The sequence below is a fragment of the Tachysurus fulvidraco genome, chromosome 13 (genome assembly GCF_022655615.1).
Source record: "Tachysurus fulvidraco isolate hzauxx_2018 chromosome 13, HZAU_PFXX_2.0, whole genome shotgun sequence".
NCBI lineage: Eukaryota > Metazoa > Chordata > Actinopteri > Siluriformes > Bagridae > Tachysurus > Tachysurus fulvidraco.
This window is the reverse complement of record NC_062530.1, coordinates 16663020-16682956: the sequence shown is the minus strand read 5'-3', so window position 1 is coordinate 16682956 and position 19937 is coordinate 16663020. Positions and strand designations below refer to the sequence as shown.

At 39.5% G+C, this 19937-nt stretch overlaps 1 protein-coding gene across 2 annotated transcripts; it reads right to left on the bottom strand.

Annotated features, from left to right (window-relative positions):
* Positions 1–1931: 1931 nt before the first annotated feature.
* On the bottom strand, positions 1932–18035 carry aars1 (alanyl-tRNA synthetase 1). 2 transcript variants are annotated; one of them, XM_027161566.2, is made up of 21 exons: positions 17880–18035; positions 15665–15832; positions 15223–15411; positions 14613–14758; positions 12100–12291; positions 11868–12012; positions 11638–11783; positions 11446–11554; positions 11085–11235; positions 8621–8745; positions 8220–8364; positions 7950–8128; positions 7729–7842; positions 6162–6368; positions 5768–5952; positions 4878–4986; positions 4574–4687; positions 4365–4484; positions 3230–3316; positions 2982–3095; positions 1932–2618 (listed from the first exon to the last, which is right to left on the bottom strand). In XM_027161566.2, exons 2-21 carry the CDS (start codon positions 15806–15808, stop codon positions 2439–2441), a joined length of 2901 nt encoding a protein of 966 aa, XP_027017367.1. In that variant the 5' UTR covers positions 15809–15832; positions 17880–18035; the 3' UTR covers positions 1932–2438. The 2 variants fall into 2 exon arrangements, with proteins under 2 accessions (XP_027017367.1, XP_047678323.1); XM_047822367.1 differs by lacking the exon at positions 17880–18035 and adding an exon at positions 16824–16889.
* Between the last annotated feature and the right edge of the window lie 1902 nt (positions 18036–19937).

Below are 19937 nucleotides of genomic sequence, written 5' to 3'. Positions count from 1 at the left end.
TGTATTGTCTGCAGAGGTAGAGCTGAAATGTCTAAATTTACTAGAGCCAATGTGTTTAATGACAAAGATAATGAAGTCTTATCTGCGCACCAGGAACAAAAATGTATTTTCTATGACCACTGAGGAAGTTATAGCTAGATGGTTTGGAGACCGGTGGCATCAGTTGTGTGCCACATTGCTTGAGGTTAATTGGGAGTAAACCATGTTTCAGTGCAATTAGATGTTTATGACATTCATAGCAAAATATTACTTCAAATAGATTTGTAAATTTATTTTTTTAGTTTATTTTTTAACAGTCACTCTTTATTTGTCACCATCTGTTGTGTGTAGATCAGTGCTCGCTGGAAAAAAAGTTTCAGGGTGCTCCGTACTTCCTGCTTTGGCTTTGTTCTTGGTTTTATATTCAGGTACAGTAAAAAAAAAAAAAAAAGTAGACCTAAACAGATGCTTGCGTGCCTTGTCCTTGCTGTGGAGACATCCTCCTTGCAGTGAAACAAAAAATTGTAAAAAAGTGTAGTCACAGACTGTCTTCTTACTGTGCATTTTAGCTCATCTACTCTCCATCACACACACCAACACCTGTCATATAATTTCAACCACCTAACAGGCAACTGTGCATTTTTTTATTATTATTCACACACACACACACACACACACACATTTTGATGTATTGGCTTTGTGATCACACTACCATCAAACCTCCTACACTCCCTTCTCTAGAATCTGTTCACTGCTGAGCACTGTGCCTTCAGGACCAGGCTGATCTTATTCAGAAGCACAGTCCTCTCACCGAAAACCTCCTCCTAACCGAAAGCAACACAATACAAAACAGTCTGATGTACCATCTGAGATGAAAAACTGTCATTGTGGCCGATTATTACTGCTAAAACTCTGACAATAGGCCCTTGCGAAACCTTACAATGCATTAATATAAGTAGGGATAGTACACTAATGAGGTTGAGGCACAAGTGTTAATGTAATGTTGATAACCGATTTATTAATATGCAGATGTTTACTCCCTTCCTCTTGGTGGAAATATTCCTATAAAACCATGTGCAATTTATCACCAGAGTCGCATGAAAAGAAAAAAAAAAAAAGAATGCCTCAAAGGCCAAAAGCCTGTCCAACGAAACAGTAAAAAAAGCCAATGCTTGTGAGATTATGAGGGTTTTGTACACTTTGTAGTTTTTGTTCCCTTCATCCCACAATGATGACTTTTACATTTCTGGTGGTCTGACAAAGAAATATAGTCCCTCTGTTGCATTATTGTGCACATTCAACTCAAAATAGTCTGGCTTGTTTGGAGAATTTAAACACCACTGTCTCATTTTCTTCATGTCCATCGACCTACAGATCTGTGCCTGGCAACTTCACTGAGGAGTTTCCCTTCTTTTCACTGTTGGAGTTAGTGTTAGTGATGCAGCTAGTTTGGAAGACTGAGGTTTTGTATTATGGATCTTTGTGATTTTTGGGAGTGAAATCCCTGCTGTCCTAACATTTATACTGACCTGTCTGCATCATGTGTTTGACCTGTCAAATGAACCACTGAAAACACACACTGTACATATCCTCCTGGTGTTTTATTGCGCTTCTTAATAGAACACCAACTCGTTAATGGTGTAGTGACAGTTATCAGGTCAGTGCTTTCTCTTTCCTTTTCAAACCACCTCATGTGTATGTGTAATTATGGACTGTTTTTATCTTATGCTATTGTAACAAATAAATGCATATAATAAACAGTCAGGCTACCTGTCTGATAATGTAGTACATGGACCGTAGGTTTGAAAAAACGTCAATTTTCTAAGTATGCTGTTATGAGTGATAAAAATGACATTAGTCCCTTTTATTCCAGTATGCAAAATGTTCTTGGCTTCAGCAGACTAATTCCAGACCATTTGCAATTACAAGTGAGTAAAGGTCATTCCACATGATAAGAAACAAGTCGGTCAGTTATTTTAATCCAGTATGTATTACTATGATATAAGCTGGGTCAAACATATGAAATACAAGTCATGGGGCATTACTAATTGGAACCATTAGAAGAACAACTCCCCAGGAGTAGAAACAAAGTGAGATTATTGTATAATGGCACAGAAATACACAGATGATGTATACACATACATTAAATTTGCAGTGATTTTAGTGCAAGGATCAAAAGAGCGCTTCACTATCTTCTTGTGGCAATCACTGTATTATCAGAATGCTTAAGAACACCCCTTTAGTACTTATAACATCTAGGGGTAGAACTGACAGGACGGTGCAATAATCTTTTAAAGTGCCATAATGTTTTCAGTACTTTTCTTGCACGCAGAAAGAGGGTGCCAATATTTGAGATGCAAATTGAGAATGTTCTATGATTTTCAGCAGACAGCACTGCATTACTCTACAGTCATGATAGAGGAAGTTTTTACACATTCTACTTGAACCATCAGAACTATCTAGTTTTTCCCCAGTTTGAGTTGGGCAAATTCGTTTGCCAGCTTCAGAGCCTCCTGGACACATTGCGTGTTTCTGCCTGTGGCCTGAGCAGACATGTCTTTCCCACCTCCTTTTCCATCCAGCAGAGGGCACACTTCTTGAACCCACTCATTGGCTTTCAAGCCCTGATTCACAACCTCCTGTACAAAAAATAGGAGTAAATTTAATACACCATTTATATTTTCTTACTATAAGATTCTAATAAAAATAATCGTTTGTTATATTGAAAATAACAAATGCTTATACATTGGAGTTTAAGACATGCAGCTGAACATAATATTGTCCTATTCTGTAAGCAGTCACTGTTTTGATTAAAAAAATAAAAAAAGAAGATGAATTTTTTTTTTAATTGAAGGGACATTAATTGACGGCACAGATGCAAACTAATCCAGTTACATGATCACTGGATAGCCATCAAACTGTGATAAGTTTTCAGGTCTGATCTAATAAATGATAAACCATTACAGTGAAAGGCTTTTAGACTGCTGGTTGGTGTAGTTTACCTGTGGCACTTGGCAGAGGCAGATAATCTTGCTCGCTTCACTGTCGACAGCAAAAAGCATAGCAGCAGTCTGAGGGGACTGAGTCTTCAGCAGCTTCAATGACTCATTCAAAGCCTAAAAGTTCAGAGAGAGGAACATAGCCAACTCTTAGCAATCAGAATTCTTTCCAGAAAACTGTAAAACGTGTACTTTTATAGCAGATGTTTGCTACTGTAATTTGTTCAGGTACAAATAAGGACCGACAGTACCTTTGCACTAGCTCCACTCTCCATCTCCATAACAAGGAGAGGCTGGTTGGGGTTGCTTTCAATGACCTCTTTGGTCTTCTCAAGAACCTAAAGAAAACAAAGAGGGTTAAGTTTCACCTAAGGCTCCAGCAGTTATAGATAGTTGGTGCTAAAATTAAAATATTCAATCTCAGTTATTGATGCAGAGCAACACCATAGTACTGTAAAGTATTCCACCATGGTAATTATCTCTAACAGAAAAACAGACAATGAATCAATTTACAACCCTCCAAGCAGCCTAAATTTGATTACAAAGACAGATTGTGAACTTGTAGTGTTTGGCCAAAGAACTGGAGAGCTTAATTTCTCCTTCCTCTTCAATTAATACATAAATAAGATCAGAAAGAGAAAAAAGCTTTACACAATAACCTTAAAAAGCATCATGAGGTCTTCTATTTTTCTAGCAATTGCCTGGCTCCAATATTACGCTCTCGAACACTGTTAAGATGTCCGCAATTATAGTGGCATCAAATTCAGAGTCACACACCCAAAATCTAAACACAGCTTAAGGGCACTTTTACACCTATTCGATCATTTGCAAACTAACAAAAAGCATCCTGTTTTTCTATTTCCTTGTCCTGTGAATTTTATTGATGACCTGTTAGAAGACTTTTTTTTAACCTTGGTGCAAAACTGTTCCATAGACTGATCAAAGCCCATATCCCTGATACACTCATTAAATGTGTTTTGAAATGTTGTTCAGAAATACGTCAGAGCAAATTTCTGGTCCAAGTCAAACAGTGATTCATGCTGTAAGCCATCAGTAAAACAAACAAGCTTTTTAAACTAACCCTGTTCTCATCCTGTATTCATATAAAAGGCTAAAAACAAGCTAGATGTGGAAAACACCCCAAAGTATTACTTTGGTCCACACTTGTATATGCTGCTCTGAGCTCACATGCCTAAAAAAACTGCAGTGATCCAGCACAGTTCAATTCAAACAGACCAAATTTTGCACATGTAAAAGCACCTTAAAAGGTCAACCCAAATTAGAGGTCCAACACAATGCTCTTCATGTAAAGCAAACCCGGGCTTCTTCTCTGCAGCACACACTGTGCTTTATGTGTTTACTATGATCAAGTGTGTTTCCTCTCACCCTCTTCTGCACGTCAGCCTTGCTGCTGCGGTCCAGGTCGTCCATGATCTTCTTCAATCCCTTCAGATTCTCCCTCATATCGTCTTTCTGCCATTGGGAGATCACGGCAGTTCCTAGTGACTGAAACGTAACAAATACACATAGAAATAGAGCACGATGCATTATATTTTGTGGGAAATGTAAAGATGTGAGTTGATGGTGGAGCTCACCTCATTCAGGTCTGCTATTTCCTTCTGGATGTCTTTATTGGGAGCAGTCTGAACTTTCACCTTCTCAGCCATGGCAGACAGGGCCTGACGCAGAGCATCAGCTTTCCTCTGGGCCTGTTAACACATGACATGGCTTTCAGATTATTCTTTAAATAAATTATATTTTATTATATTATTCATCATGCTTAGTAAATCTTAGTAAAGGTGTAGGCTACTTACAACTTAAAAATAACCTCAGACCAGAGTGAAACAGTAACTAAAAGTACGATGATGTGTAATAAATGTGTGATTATTGAGCCATCACCTTCTGAGCCTCTGCTCCAGTCACAGCAACGATTCGCCTGATCCCCTTAGCGATGGCCTCCTCGGACACGATCACAAACTGGCCAGCATGACTTGAGTTCTGGAGATGCCTGAGATAACAAGCATGAGTCAAGGCTGAGCTCTTTAATTTGAATAACTCTGTTGGGAGCAGGTCAACCTAACCAGGACTGGAAGCTCTGTGACTGCACCATGTCTCGGACATGTACACAAACGCCACAATGCTTGTTACACAAACTTATCATTGTTGCAGTTCACTTGTTTATTACTTGAGAAAACTCTCAACTCTCTCCCTCTCTCTTTCTGAGTGAAAGTAATGAAAATACATTTATCCCTTGATATATAATGCACAATATGTCTAAAATTTTGTGGACACTTGATCCTCACTCCAATATGCGTGTCTGTTACACAATTGTATAAAATGTTTGTATGCTAAAAGGAAGCACATGTTGTAGCATGACAATGTGTAGCAAGGTTGAATGAGCAAACAACCAGACATGCTCCAAAACCTAGCTCCAAAAACTTCATCCCAGAAGAGAGGAGTTTAATAAAGCAGCAAAGAGGGGACTAAATTTGAAACAGTATTTCCGAGGATGTGTGGTATCAGAATATTTAATAGCATAATAACAACTTATGTACGAGTTAGCTAGCATACATCCTTCATAAATAAAGTATGATTATCCTAGAAGAGCTCCTATTCAATTGCTATAAGCGATCACAAAGAGCAATGATCGTTTAACAAATTACATTAAAAAAAAAAGTGCCCCCCCCCGTTTATGTAGAAAAATATCAAATTAGCAGCGAGTTAACAAATTACACCATACAAGAGGAGTTAACTAACTAAAACTTAACTTGTGAGTGCTTTAAACTTACGTTCCACCACAGAACTCGATGGAGGTAAGAGAGCCAGCAGTGCTGTTCGGGTCAGCCAATAGATCCTCCACAGGGATGCCGATGGACACAACTCTCACAGGGTCTGGGTACGTCTCGTCAAAGACAGCACGCAGGCCCTGGATGGCCTTGGCAGCTGCAAGTGAGGCGTCCTTGGCGTACACCGGCTATAATGAAGGAAATTAAATTGAGGTAGATTATGATGCATTTCAATAAATCTGGCTATTATTATTAGTAGTAGTATGGTATTAAATCAAGACACATCCTGAGCACCAAAGATCATACAGAAAGCAAAAGGAACTTCAGCTTCGAAAAGTAACATTGCTTTTAAAGTTATGTAAATATCTCATTCTAACAGAACCTCTTACTACGTTACCTTGGCATCCTTTATCATAGCTTGGGCAATTTCCTCAGTGCGGCGCACATCCTGTGTGCTCATAGCTCCCTTGGCAGTAAAGTCAAAGCGCAGGCGGTCCGGTGCCACAAGAGAACCGCGCTGATCTGCTTCACCAAGCACTGACCTCAAGGCAAAGTTCAGGATGTGGGTGGAAGTGTGGTTACTCATGATGGGCCTCCGGCGAGCCTGAAGGAGCCCAAAAGCAGGAATAGAAGGTGCATTTTTAATAGGATGTTAGAAAGGAGAATAGGAGAAAACCTAAATCAAAACAAAGGAACTTCTGCCCCCAGAAATATGGAACACTGGTCCAGTTGGTTGGGTTTTAGTACCTGTTTAACCACCAACAGAACATCTGGGTGGGGCTAATAAACACTGTGCTACTGACTGATTGTCTGTCCTGAATCCCACATCATGTGGCAACATGCACACAGAATAAAGAGTAAAATTATCTGCTTTGTTGCTGCTGAATGAGCAGGTAAATTCAACATTTTGCATTTCTTAACCTGGAAAATAAAGAAACTCCCCTTGAGACTAGTATTTTTAATGCTTTCATAATATCCTTGCTATATTATATTGTAAAATATTTGTTACTTTGTTGGAATCCAAACAGTATTTCTCTGAGCACTTCCTGTGTTGAATTTAAGGTTTAATGGTTCCTATGGCCCCTTTTCCACCGAGGCAGTTCAAGTGCTGGTTCGGAGCCAGAGCCTAATTTAGAACCAGTTCTTTCTGTTTCGACAGCCAAAGCACCGGCTCTGAACCAGGAAAAGTGGTTCTTAAGTAGCACCAATACGTTGCTGGTCTAGACTTAGGAACCACTTGCGTCAGGAGCTGGGGGCGGGGCTACTGTTAGCGCATTTGATAATGTACCTTAAGTATACTAATGTTTAATACATTTTTACTTTACCGCGATATGATACATTATCAGCACACATGATAGTAGGTAGCTACATGCTACGGCTAAATTTTTTTCTGTGTTAACGATAAAATAATGTTATGCACTTTATCGATTACAACCTCCGTTTATACAGATTACACAAAGCTGCACGTACACGTTTTATTCGCCGCATTTGGATGCCAATGTAGGTTCGCAAAGCCATGAGCATTAACAGTAAAGCAACATCCGCCATTGTTGTTGTGTTTGCCGCTGCTGCGTTAACCTTGCTGGGACACGTGACACGTATACAGTGACGTCACACTCGGTGCTGTGATGGCTCTCTAGCCGGTGGAAAGGCAAACCGGTTCTTAGAAGGTTCGCCAGTGGAACCAACTTTGAACCAGCACTAGCGCTAGCTCTGAACCAGCACCCGGTTCTTTCCGGTGGAACAGAGGCATATGTGGACCAATTCTCTTTTTGAATATGCAGAGTATAAAAAGCTCAGCGGGTTTGAAAAGACACACTATATAAAAGTAAACCTTCAATTGTGTCCCAGAAGTCGTGTTACACTAGGTAAAGATATAAATCTTTTTCTAAAACAATGATCAAAGCTATGTAAATAAAAGTAGAATAAAGTAAATTATTAGACTAAACAAAATCATCTCTTACCTCGTCAACATGCATAGTGAGTCGGTCTCCAACCTTCAGCGAGCCATAAACAGTTCCAACATGCAGCACGTAGCCTCCACGCACCTGAGTATTCTTCACTGAGAACTCCATCCTCTGAGACACACATTTAATATACAATCAACATGCATAATATATCAACGGTTGTGTTAACGGATCAATAGATTTATCTTTTTATCTTCCTCTTTCCCCAAGTTTCTTACATCTTCTGTAGAGTCATTCTCACGCAGCATGTATCCCTCATCGAAGGTCTGACCTCCCTGCTCGGCATAGAAAGATGTCTGGTCGAGCACCACGCCACACTCCTGCCCTGTGCTTACTTCATCCACAAATGCACGCTCACGCCTGAGAGCAAGCACCGTACCTACAGCTTTCACAAACTCTGCATGCACGCGCACACACACACACACACTGGTTACAACATGACCAGCCACAAATCAGTCTTTGTGTTCTGCATGTGTGATGTTAGTTACCATAGCTGCCGTTGTCCTCAGATGTATAGCTGTATTTTGGCGTGTCGTCTGTGGCAGGGATTCCTTTGTTCCTCAGCTCCTCAATGGCATAAATATCCAGCATGATGTGATCCTCATCTCCAGCACCTTTGCCTTGGGATTTCAACTAACACCACACAAAGGTGCGAGAGCCCATGTAAACTACTTGGTTAAACATGCAGTGCTAACAGACTGTTTCTGGCTGTGGTTACTATGTGAACGCACATCTGTTTATCATCTGCTGCTTAATCTGTACAGATGTGTGTGTGTGGAGAGGCCACAGAAACTGCCTCATTCAGATCCCATATGTTTACAAGAGATAATGATAGTAGTTCTCATTTGACTGTAAACATCATTGGTCCAGGCATCTTCAGCTCACCCACCTGAGCAGCTTTCTTCTCCTCCTCAAATGCAGCTAGATCCACTCCCATGCCTTTCTCCTCCGCAATGAGGACAGTCAGGTCCAGAGGGAAGCCATAGGTATCATATAGCAGCCAGGCAGTGTCCCCTGAACAGGATCAAAAAGTATGAATAACATACCAGCTCTCTGCTGACTCAAGTGCAAGCACAGATGCAAGACAGATCTCTAAATGATCTCCCACATAACCTTGGTAAAATATATTTAAGTTTTAAGTAGGAAAAGATGACCGTGTATTACTTGCAGGAAAAGTCCATTTAGATCAAAACCTTGACCTTCCAGTAAGTTTTCTTGACCATTACACATACAGAATGGGAAACAAGCACTCATTTGTTGCTATGAAATATACATCCAGTGCATACATCAACTGCAAAATGACCAACAATGTCATTATACGTTTTTTTTTGTTTGTTTGTCATAGTCTAACGTATTAAAGGTGGGGTCTCCGATTTTTGAAAGCCAATGTCGACATTTGAAATCACAAAAACAAACACGCCCCTAACCCAAATGGGTCCCACCCCTGTATTGATAGCTCTGCCCACACACACACGCAACCCAGGCAAATGATGGAAAGAAATGTGTCTATCATAGCTGAAGGGAAGAACAATACGATTGCAGATAAACAAAAATGACACACAAGCATAATCATGCAAAGTACGGCATATATTAGTTCTGTGTAACAAAGCAAAACCGACGTTACTCACCTATCAAGAAGGAAAAAAGCGCCTCGGCGTCTTAAGTAAAGTTACATTTCCAGAGTCAATAACTCCTGAGCTAAACGCTGTTACTACACAAAACACAGTTGTAGCTGCATCTCTACATTACTACGATAGAAAAGAGGTGTTATTTGTGTAGTAACAGCGTTTGGCTTAGGAGTTAGTGATCCGGGAAACTCAAATCTGTGAATATGCGCCAAATTTCTGCTCCTTCAGTTCTCTCCAGTGCTGGAAAGCTGATCCTATATTAACAGGTCCTACTTCTTGCCTTATCGTAAGCCTTTCTTTCTTTTTATCCTCCATGTCAATGTTATTAGGATGTACTTTCTATGCCAATTAAGGAAGTACGGTCTGCCACAGGAGCTGTTGACTCTGTTCTACACTGCAGTCACTGAATCTATCCTGTGCACATCCATCACTATCTGGTTTGGTGCAGCAACTAAACAGGACAGAAACAGACTGCAACGCACAGTAAAAACAGCAGAAAAAAATAATTGGTGTCCCCCTGCCCACTCTCCAGGACTTGTATGACACAAGAACCAGAAACCGGGCAGGAAAAATCACCAGACCCTTCGCACCCTGGACACAACCACTTTCAGCTCCTCCCTTCTGGAAGGCACTACAGAAGTCTGCTTACTAAAACTGCCAGTTTCTTTCCCCAGGCAATCACCCTGATCAACCCCTCACCATAATTAAATATATTCACTGCTTCTTATCATAAGTACTGCATTATCAGGACTGTCAGTCATCACATCATCTGTATATTACACACTACTGCTGCTGTATATTGTATAAAAGCATAACATTGCACAATATTGTTATTTGCATGCACACACTATGTACATAACTGATCAGTCATATTCTATATATTTCATTCATTCTATATGCATAATTCATACTCATTCTGTCTATATTGTATCCCATCGTCTGCATTGTCTTGTATAGTTTGTATAGTATTGTGCATGTATGTACCTTTGAGAGTCACAAACTGCTGGAACCAAATTCCTTGTTTGTGTCAACACACTTCGCCAATAATTCTGATTCCACTTTCTGCTAATGTCACACATGTGCACTGAACACTCTCTCTGCTGCATATTGACAAGCCCCGCCCCTTTCTGCTCATTGATAACACGGTTGTTGTGAATTTTGTTTTTGATTTTTTTTATTATTCCGCCCAACTCAGTTTTCTGAAGCATTTCTCAAAAATCGGAGACCCTGCCTTTAAATTAAACAAAGATATCTTGGAACACAGTACTGACATGAGGAAAAGTGGATACCACTTAGACCTGCACTTATTAGATAACTGCATTAGTATTAGGAACACGGGTACCTACTCAAAGTGCTTGGTTAGTGTACATTTTGAAATATAATGAATAATTCTTTTTTCGCCAATTAATCTTTTTCCCCTCCATAGTCATGTTTGTTTTTTGTTATGTATTATACTTCCAGTGCATAAATAATTTCACCTCATAATAATTACATAATAATTAACAGTAATCAACTTTTGTAATTTACATTATTGACCAGTAAATGATACTAAACCAAAGGCAATCACAGTGGTAAAGGTATTAATCAGTGTTGATTCTGTGTATGTGGCCATAAAAATGGCTAAAGATTGGCAAATCTAAGTGGAATAGGACTAATACTAGAATTGGGATATAAAAACACACACAAGCTTTACACACATAATTAAAAGAGATTAGAGACACCAACCTGGAATAGTCTTGCTGTCTCCAAGGTTTTGGATCTTTCTGTCCAGGATGCGCCGCCCTCTGCTGAGAGTCTTAAGAAACTGCATTTCCTCTTCATTAATCACGTCCTTCACTGATTCGGGGTCTTTCTTCAGCTCAGGGAAAGCATCACCCTGTGTGCAGAGATTTATATTATTGGATTGGATTATTAAGTTATTTTGTGGCAACAATTAATTAAAAACATAAGTATAAACAACAATAATAAATAAAGATCCTTATTTCAACCAAATAATGACAATCAAGAAATCAAAGAATGAAAAATGAAGAGTTGCACTAAACCAAAGTAATAGCTTTCTCGCTGATCAGTTAGACATGATTCTCACCAGTGACTGCACCACAACATCCACCAGAGAGGCAAAGAAGCCCTTTTGAGCACCCAGCTTCTCATGTGCATACCGAACTGCACGTCGCAGGATCCTTCTCAACACGTATCTACACACACAGGACAGCTGTAATACAGTCGCAAACTACGCAATACACACCAAGTACTACTAAGGTCTGGTCCATAATCTCACCCCCTTCCAGTGTTGTCGGGTCGACCGCCATCAGACAAAGCTATAGTGATGGTGCGGGCATGATCTGCTAAGACACGATATGCCATGTCAATACCGTCTTTGTCTTCTGCTGCAACTTTGCCAGTGTAAGGCCTGGCTCCTGTGCCCTGGCGACCAAAACCAAGCATGCATGTTAGATTAGGGAAAATACAACAGTTACTTATAAAGAGGTCTTATAGTTGTGCTTCTACCTTCTGGATAGCTTTAAAGTAAGGAACAAAGAGGTCTGTGTCATAGTTTGACATCTTGTTCTGCAAGACAGAGACAAGTCGCTCCAGTCCCATTCCGGTATCAATACTCTTCTTAGGAAGAGGCTTCAGTTCGGTCGCAGACTCTCTGCATTATGGCATACAAAAGGTTAGAATAAATTAGTTTGTGCATCCAAATGCATGTGTACCCAAAGCCACAGTGCCTTTATATTACCTGTTAAACTGGATAAACACCAGATTCCAGATCTCCAGCACATTAGGGTCATCCATGTTGACGAGGTGTGAAGCGTCTCTGCCTCCGATGCGGTCATAATGGATCTCGCTGCAGGGTCCACAGGGACCGGTGTCTCCCATCTCCCAGAAATTGTCCTTCATATTACCTGGCAAGATACGCTCCTCTGCCACCCTGGACATAGCATAGATCATGAGCATAAAGGATTATTCACAGCATTAAATAGACACACATATTTGAAGTGTGTGGTACATCTGATCCCTATTCACCAGATGAGAATTAGACCATATTGGTAGTGCTGTCAGAATTCACAATGGACCCTTGTGACCATTTCCTGAGAGTTCACCAATTTATGAAAACAGAAATGAGCTCTTTGGTGCTTTTATATTTTTCTTCAGTTGTGTATAAATAATGGATGCCTTATTTTGAACAATCAACATAGTAATGAACAAGTGATCACAGCCTCAAAAACGCATGCTCCGAGTATGCATCATCTACAGACCTGTGAGGGAAGAAAAAGGCAGATTTTGCGAGCTATTATGTCCCTCCACAAAGGTGTCTGGAAGACAAGTAGTCTCATTAAAAGAGAGAAAGAAAAATAATCTATTCGTATCGACTTTACAATGCTTAAGTTTTCATTTGCTGTGGAGGTTTGAGCAGAATACATGATCTGCCATCTCGATGCAGCAGATGCAAAAATAACTACAGGGCACTACAAACATCTGCTGCAATCTGGTAATTTCACATGTTTTAATTGGTTTGGATAAAGAGAAATAAGCTTTTCAAAATCAGGAACATGCAAGTATGTTACAAAGCTGAGCAAAATAAAGCAAAATGTAGTCATACTGCTCATACCCAGAGCTGCTAGCCAGACTCAGATATCTTACAGTATGTTATCTTAAGCCCTATTCGGACAGGACTAATTTTACAGGGGGTCGTTAGAGAAATTTCAGTTTCACAGACATACTTGGTGATTTTAATCCCATCCAAATCGGCCATGTCTGTCTTTTTCTAGCAAAAATTTCCAGAGCAAATTACCTACTGTTTTTCAGCAAAATCAGTGCTCCTCTGAGAAATCTAATCCCGTCTGAATGTGAAAGTCTGTGATTGCCAAAAATGTTTTTTTTTCCAAAACGCGTTTTCTTGTCTGTTTTGGTCAACGTGAACTACCGTATTAACCCTAGCACACCGGTACTCAAGTTTCTGCTTTCTGCACAACAATAATGGATGTAAATGTGTTTGCTACCCTGCGAAGAAATAAAAAAAATGACATCAAGAAGAGCCAAATCACATAAATTGTTAAGACTGGCTCCTGTAATATCAGTTTCAGGTAAGAGTACTTTCATTTTTATAGTCAATTACATAACGTGAAAATAATATAAAAACGTATTTATTCCTGTGGGTTTATAAGAGGTTCTATATAAAACCATATGATGTTAAACATTTTTTACATTTTTTTTTTAACATTATAACGTGTATAACATTTTTAAACACATAAGTTAGGATGTTTACATTTTAAAGTGCTTAAATGTAAATTTACTTAATTTCAAAAATACATCAACTGAAACTGAAACGTAGGTTCGCTTCAAACAGAAATTAAACCCAATGTTTCCTCTAGACTCCAGCGTCGTGCCGCTTTCTTTTTCGCCGCTATTTTACTATTGATTGGTCATATGACTATACGCAATCCATGCATCCTGGACATGTGGTCTTGTGCAATGCCCACATGTAAAACACAGACACTCCTACCTCTGTAATAAACACGAAATGACAGACGTCGGCTGAAAAAAAAAATCCTAACTCAAACGTCCCATCCGAATAGGGCTTTAGTTAACATAAGAGTTTAAGGTGCTGACCCTAGACTGAACATCTTTGGGTTGTGCTGGACAAACAAGTCTGATCCATAGAGGCCCCACCTCACAAATTACGGCACTTAAATGTTGCTATTAATGCATTACTCCCAGATACCACAGACACTTTTAGAGGTCTTGTGGAGTAAATGCCTCGACACCTGGTGTGGCAACACGGTGAGGACCTACACATATTAGGCAGGTGGTTTTAATGTTATGGCTGATGGATATACAGATGAGTGTAGATAAGCATATGTTTAATAGTCTTGATAAATACCAGCACCATGGTTACAATAACAAATAACCAGGTCATGAACCATCTAAAAGCATCACCACCTAAACCCTAAAGGTAATCCTTTATTCTTCTAAGAGCAATTGTCATTTGCCTTTCACCTTGATGAGTCTGGGTGTGCTGCTGAAAGGCTGCACCTTGCTAATTCTACTTGTGAGAAACGTGCTCCATGCAGCCGCGTCATCACATTTTGAGTTTTTCAAGAGTTAATATAAATGTTTGTGTAGTGCAAGATCAAATTGCAAGGGTTGTAAAAATCTATGTGCAGATCACTTAAAAGCTGACATTTCTATATTACAACAGTGTGATTTTTGTGTCTGTTGTGTGCTAAACACTCATACATCCACACTTACCCTAGGTCAAGCCAGATCTGCTTGCACTCATTGTCACACTCAAGGCCTGCGTCAGGATTTCCTTCAAAGTAGGTGAAATACAAGCGCTCGAGTGGGATGCCCAAGTCCTGGGTCAACAGCTCCAAAGCCATCTTACAGGCCAATTGCTAAAGATGGAACAGAAGGAAGGAAGAATTCCACAAAATTTAAAATTTAGCCTAAACCTTAAATATATTGTTACATGAGAAACAGTAAGAGAAATACAGTCAGAACAGCAAAGATATTCATATTGCGTTCTTATTTGATCACAATAATACAGACATAGGAATAGTTTCTTCCCTCAGGCAATCCATCTGACATTCTTACATTATTTACTTAAAACACACTTATTTATATTTCAATTTGCACATTTTTCCACTGTACATACAACTGTCTATATTTTGTGTGTTCATGTCTTGTCAATACAATTCTGTTTACACTGTGGAGCTTCTGTACTAGAACAAATTCCTCGTATGTGAAAACATACTTGGCAATAAAGATCTTTCTGATTCTGATAATACATTCAGAATTCCATACTCAATACTTTGTTAAATAACTTATGTATTGCTGCCCTGATGAGTTTGTGTCTTACTTTAAAATAATCTCCAAAGGACCAGGAGCCCAACATCTCAAAGAAGGTGTGATGGTACACATCTTTGCCCACGTCATCCAGGTCATTATGTTTACCGCCAGCACGGATGCACTTCTGGGTGTTGGCAGCACGCTTCAGTCTGGCCATGGGGTGGGATGGGTCGATTGTGTTTAGGAAGATAGGTTTGAACTATGAAAAGAAAACTTGGTTAAAACAAAAAGGTAAAAAGTCCAAAAAACAAAAACAACAATGTAAACATATGTACCTTTGCCCCAGGAACACCTTGCAGACACAACAGACTACAGTTTCAAGTTTCTTTACTTAAAGCTTGTTCATACATGCCAAGATTTTGCATTCAAATACACTAATCTCGTAGTAATTATACAGATTAGAAAACAGTTGACCCCCTATTACTACACTGTCTTGGGTGTGGCGGTCTTACCTGGTTCATGCCGGCATTGGCAAAGAGAAGGGTTGGGTCATCCAGGGGAATGGTGGAGGACGAGTGCACATACTCATGCTCATAGCGCCGGAAGAAGTCAATGAACCGCTCACGGATCTGAGCAGCAGTCAGTGAAGTGTCCATGCTTGATCGGTTGTTCAAAGATGACTAGGAAATCAGAAAATACAGTCACGGCTTATTAGGAAAAAAACCCAACTAAATGGTAACAAATTTGAGCCATGCATCCATTGAGGGAAAATCGTGTTAGGCCTGCAGCATAGCACACTGCTGCAACTGAAAGCCAAACAACAAAAATACTGACAGGCCAAGAATGCCAAACCCTGTAATTCATTCTTCTTTCTTAACTCATTCATCTGTTGCTGCATTTAATGCCGAGCTGAAACAAAGACATAAAAGAGTTCACCCTTGAACACACTTCTCTGATTAAAGAGTTCAAATTCACCTGCCTTCTCTATTACAATTCAGAAAATAACTTTGAATTTGAATGTGGATTAAGAGAACCTCATACAAAATGAAAGTGCGCTACGCCTTTCAAAACACCCAAGTACTATCCTGTGGGTGGAAACAAATCCTCACGAGAAGCTAATCAAGGCAAACAGCTCTAGAACCTGCACAGATAATTACTACTGGACACTAACCACACGTCTCACAACAGCTGAATGAGTGCAATACAAATCTGTACTTTGCGAATGTCTGACTCACCATGATCTTTAGTCGAAATGCAAACCAAGTCAGTTCATTTGAATTTTGGTACACAACACTCAAACATGCAATCTGAAACGTCGCTACGATGACTAGAAACAAAATGGTGTTAATGCAGCAACAATGTAAAGCAGTATAGAGAAAATGCGTGACTGCAAGCTTCCACCTCAAACCACTGAGCAATTCCATTACTGAATCTGGTAGAGTGATGAAACTCATGATGGCAGAGAAGTCACGATACCCACATGCACTGGTAAAAAACACATCTTGCAAATATATCACTTCTCAATTCCTGCAAATATTACATAGATGACCCAGATGGCATTCAGTTTGAGACACCCAGAGGGGATGCAAGATAAAGTAATCCAGTGCTTTAAGCATTTCTGTAAAAGACAAGCTAAACAGCCCAAACATCCTGCATACACTGATGTGTCACCTCACAGCATGTAAATGCTTTGGCAAAGAAAAAAGTCAGATGGAGAGCCATGTTGATGATGACACCTTAACACTCCTATGGAGGCAGGCAGGAAAGGTAAATCAGATTCATTTTATATATACGCAAACATATACAGCGTTGCAGACTTTCTAACCCTAACTTTAATCCAAAAGAGGATCAAATCAACACATTTTGCTAATACTTGAGCAAACATTAATGGTTCTCCAGCTCACCCCACACCTGCATGGCTTATACCAGTTGATAGAGCAGGTTTTGTGGACTCACCAATTTAGGGAAAACCTGAATGCTCTCTTATTTGCTAAAGGTAACCAAATATCTATACTTCTGACAGATTTCTGATTCTGATTCTGATAGTAAATGCAAGTAAATCCATGCATCCATTCCAGTTCTCTTTGTAGTCTATTTCCTAACTTCTCACTATGGCTCTTAAGAGAAGCGAAAGTATCTTGTACATGTGCATAAACTTTACAGGATTTTGAGATGCACAAAAACCTACTTTCAATTCATACAACACTTCACTTTAAAGTTTAACCTAAATCTCATCTCTTCAGAAAAACTTCCTTATTCATACTAAACCTTTTGATATGAAAATTGATGCAGTTATCATTTGATGCCTCAGCATTTCCCCACTCATCATATCCAAGTAGGCACACAGTACATTAAATGCATGAACATAATGGATCTACACAAGATAAAGTTTGACATGATTAACAGGGTCTGATCTCGACCCTAACACATCAAACTTACCATTAATCTGTACATCTCGTATCATATCAACTAAAACCATCCACTTTGCTAAACCACACAGGCTAGTTTGCTAAAGACTCAAAAGAAAGGTTCATTGCCAGTCAGTTAGCTAGCTTGCTAACTAGCTAGGAGGCTTTAGTTATTAGCCTCGACACAAGAGAAGCCTGTGTTATATGATATACTATGTTTACACAACAGCTTTCGCAGTCGGATAAGAACCCTACGACATAATACAGTTAACAGAAATATACCTAAGGAATTACGAGGGATAATAGTAGCGTTGCTCACCTAAATACTCCCAATAACCGCTTCTGGCTTCTCACGCGCACACTGCTCAAACACGCCGGTACGTTAAACACTAAGGTGCTAGAGTAAGAGCCATGCCGCTTTCCTATTGGTCGTACGTAGGTGACGCCTTAAATTTACAACGATCTTATTGGTGAAAGAAGCTGTCAATAACAGACACAGTCACGTTCATTTTCATTACTGGATGATGCAACATGAAAGGAAGAGTTGAGTCATATAACAACAGTAGGATGATTATCAGTGTTATTGATTCAAAGCATGCAACATTATCATAACAATAATAATAACAAAACGCTAACGAACAATTATATACATTGGCAAGTGTTCATTTTTGTTTTGTCATGTTTCATAATTCTTGTCATTCATTTAATTACTATTGTTTTTTTCACTTATTTTTTTTTAATCTATCTATCTTGTATTTACTTTTTTACTTTTACCCATGGGAGAAAACCCTTCTTTTTACCCTTTCAGAACCACCCACCCCCACCCGCCCACACACACACACACACACACACACACACACACACACACACACACACACACACACACACACACACATTATGAGGACACATAGAGATTACCAGTGTGAATAGTGGATTCCTAAAAATCATAAAATATCTTTATTTTTATTTCTTTGCAATATTCCTTAAGCCTCTAATGGTTTGCCTTACTGTCTCTACATTTAGTGAATTTTAATGACTGTGTATGAACCAGTTCTACCCAGTATCCACTTTACCTTCTTTTAAAGACTACCAGTAAATTTATTCATTTATTTGTTTATATTCAGTACCCACTGCAAGAACACATACCACGTACGTACACACACACACACACACACACACACACACACACACACACACACACACACACACACACACACACACACACACACACACACAGAGAGAGAGAGAGAGAGAGAGAGAGAGAGAGAGAGAGAGAGAGAGAGAGAGAGAGAGAGAGAGAGAGAGAGAGAAAACAAGTTATACAGTGATAAAGTTCCAAAACACTGAGTTGCAGATATAGCTAGACAACACTTAAAAATGTAGACTGACAAATGATGGACATGTTTTCTCAATCATAATAAGCAGCAGATTAGCCTCTATATTATTTAGTTACTAAGTTAACAAACGAGTTTCCAGGGAACTCATAATGCCTTGTGTTCAGTTTATCACAATAGAATAACTGCCTCCCAAATTTATTTCCCTCACCATTTTGAAGTAATCATCATAACAATGCTTTGTGTAGTTTTGTAATATGTTGTGCATGGTGTTACTGATGATCCTCAACAGGAGCAGAAGCTGGATGAGTGTCACATGTCACACTCCTACACAAACAGAGAGGCACATCATTGATTTCTCTCCTAAAATGTGTATAGACGTCTGCATGGTGCAGCATGTTTCAGCATGAACCACTTGGGGGCACACAGGCACTTATCCTGCTCTGTTAACTGAAGACAAGCAGCTGCTTGGTCTACTCATGTTTTTTGTTAAACATTACCAGTACGGAGTGATCCCTGGAGGACTAGGCTGTTGCATTCTAACCACCATGGCTGGGTTTTGGCATGAGACTGTCCCTAGCTTAAATAAATTGCAGTGTTCCATCAGCAAGTGCATCTGGCATAAAACCTGTGCCAAGTCAAATATGCTGACCTGATGTGATCCACTGGAAAGATCCAGAAGGAGCCAAAGGAACAGTAACACGTGGATCCCAAACCTCAACCGTTTTATATGATTAGATGTTGGGATCATGTATGTAATGGTAATGTATGGTAATAATCAGAAACATTTAATATTATTTGTTTGAAAGCATATCACTCACTAAAACCTTCATTTGTCTTCCAGCCTTTTTTTTTTTTTTGATTTACATAACCCCTACCCAACCAAAACTCACAAAGTAACACTAATCCCTACCACCAGAAATCCGGGGAAACCCTAATAGAGGCTGGTCTAGAACCCAGATCTAGAAATGGTAGCATTGCCAGCATGGTCTGTGAAGGGGACTGCTGTTATAGATCCTCCTCATACAGTTATTATTTTTTGT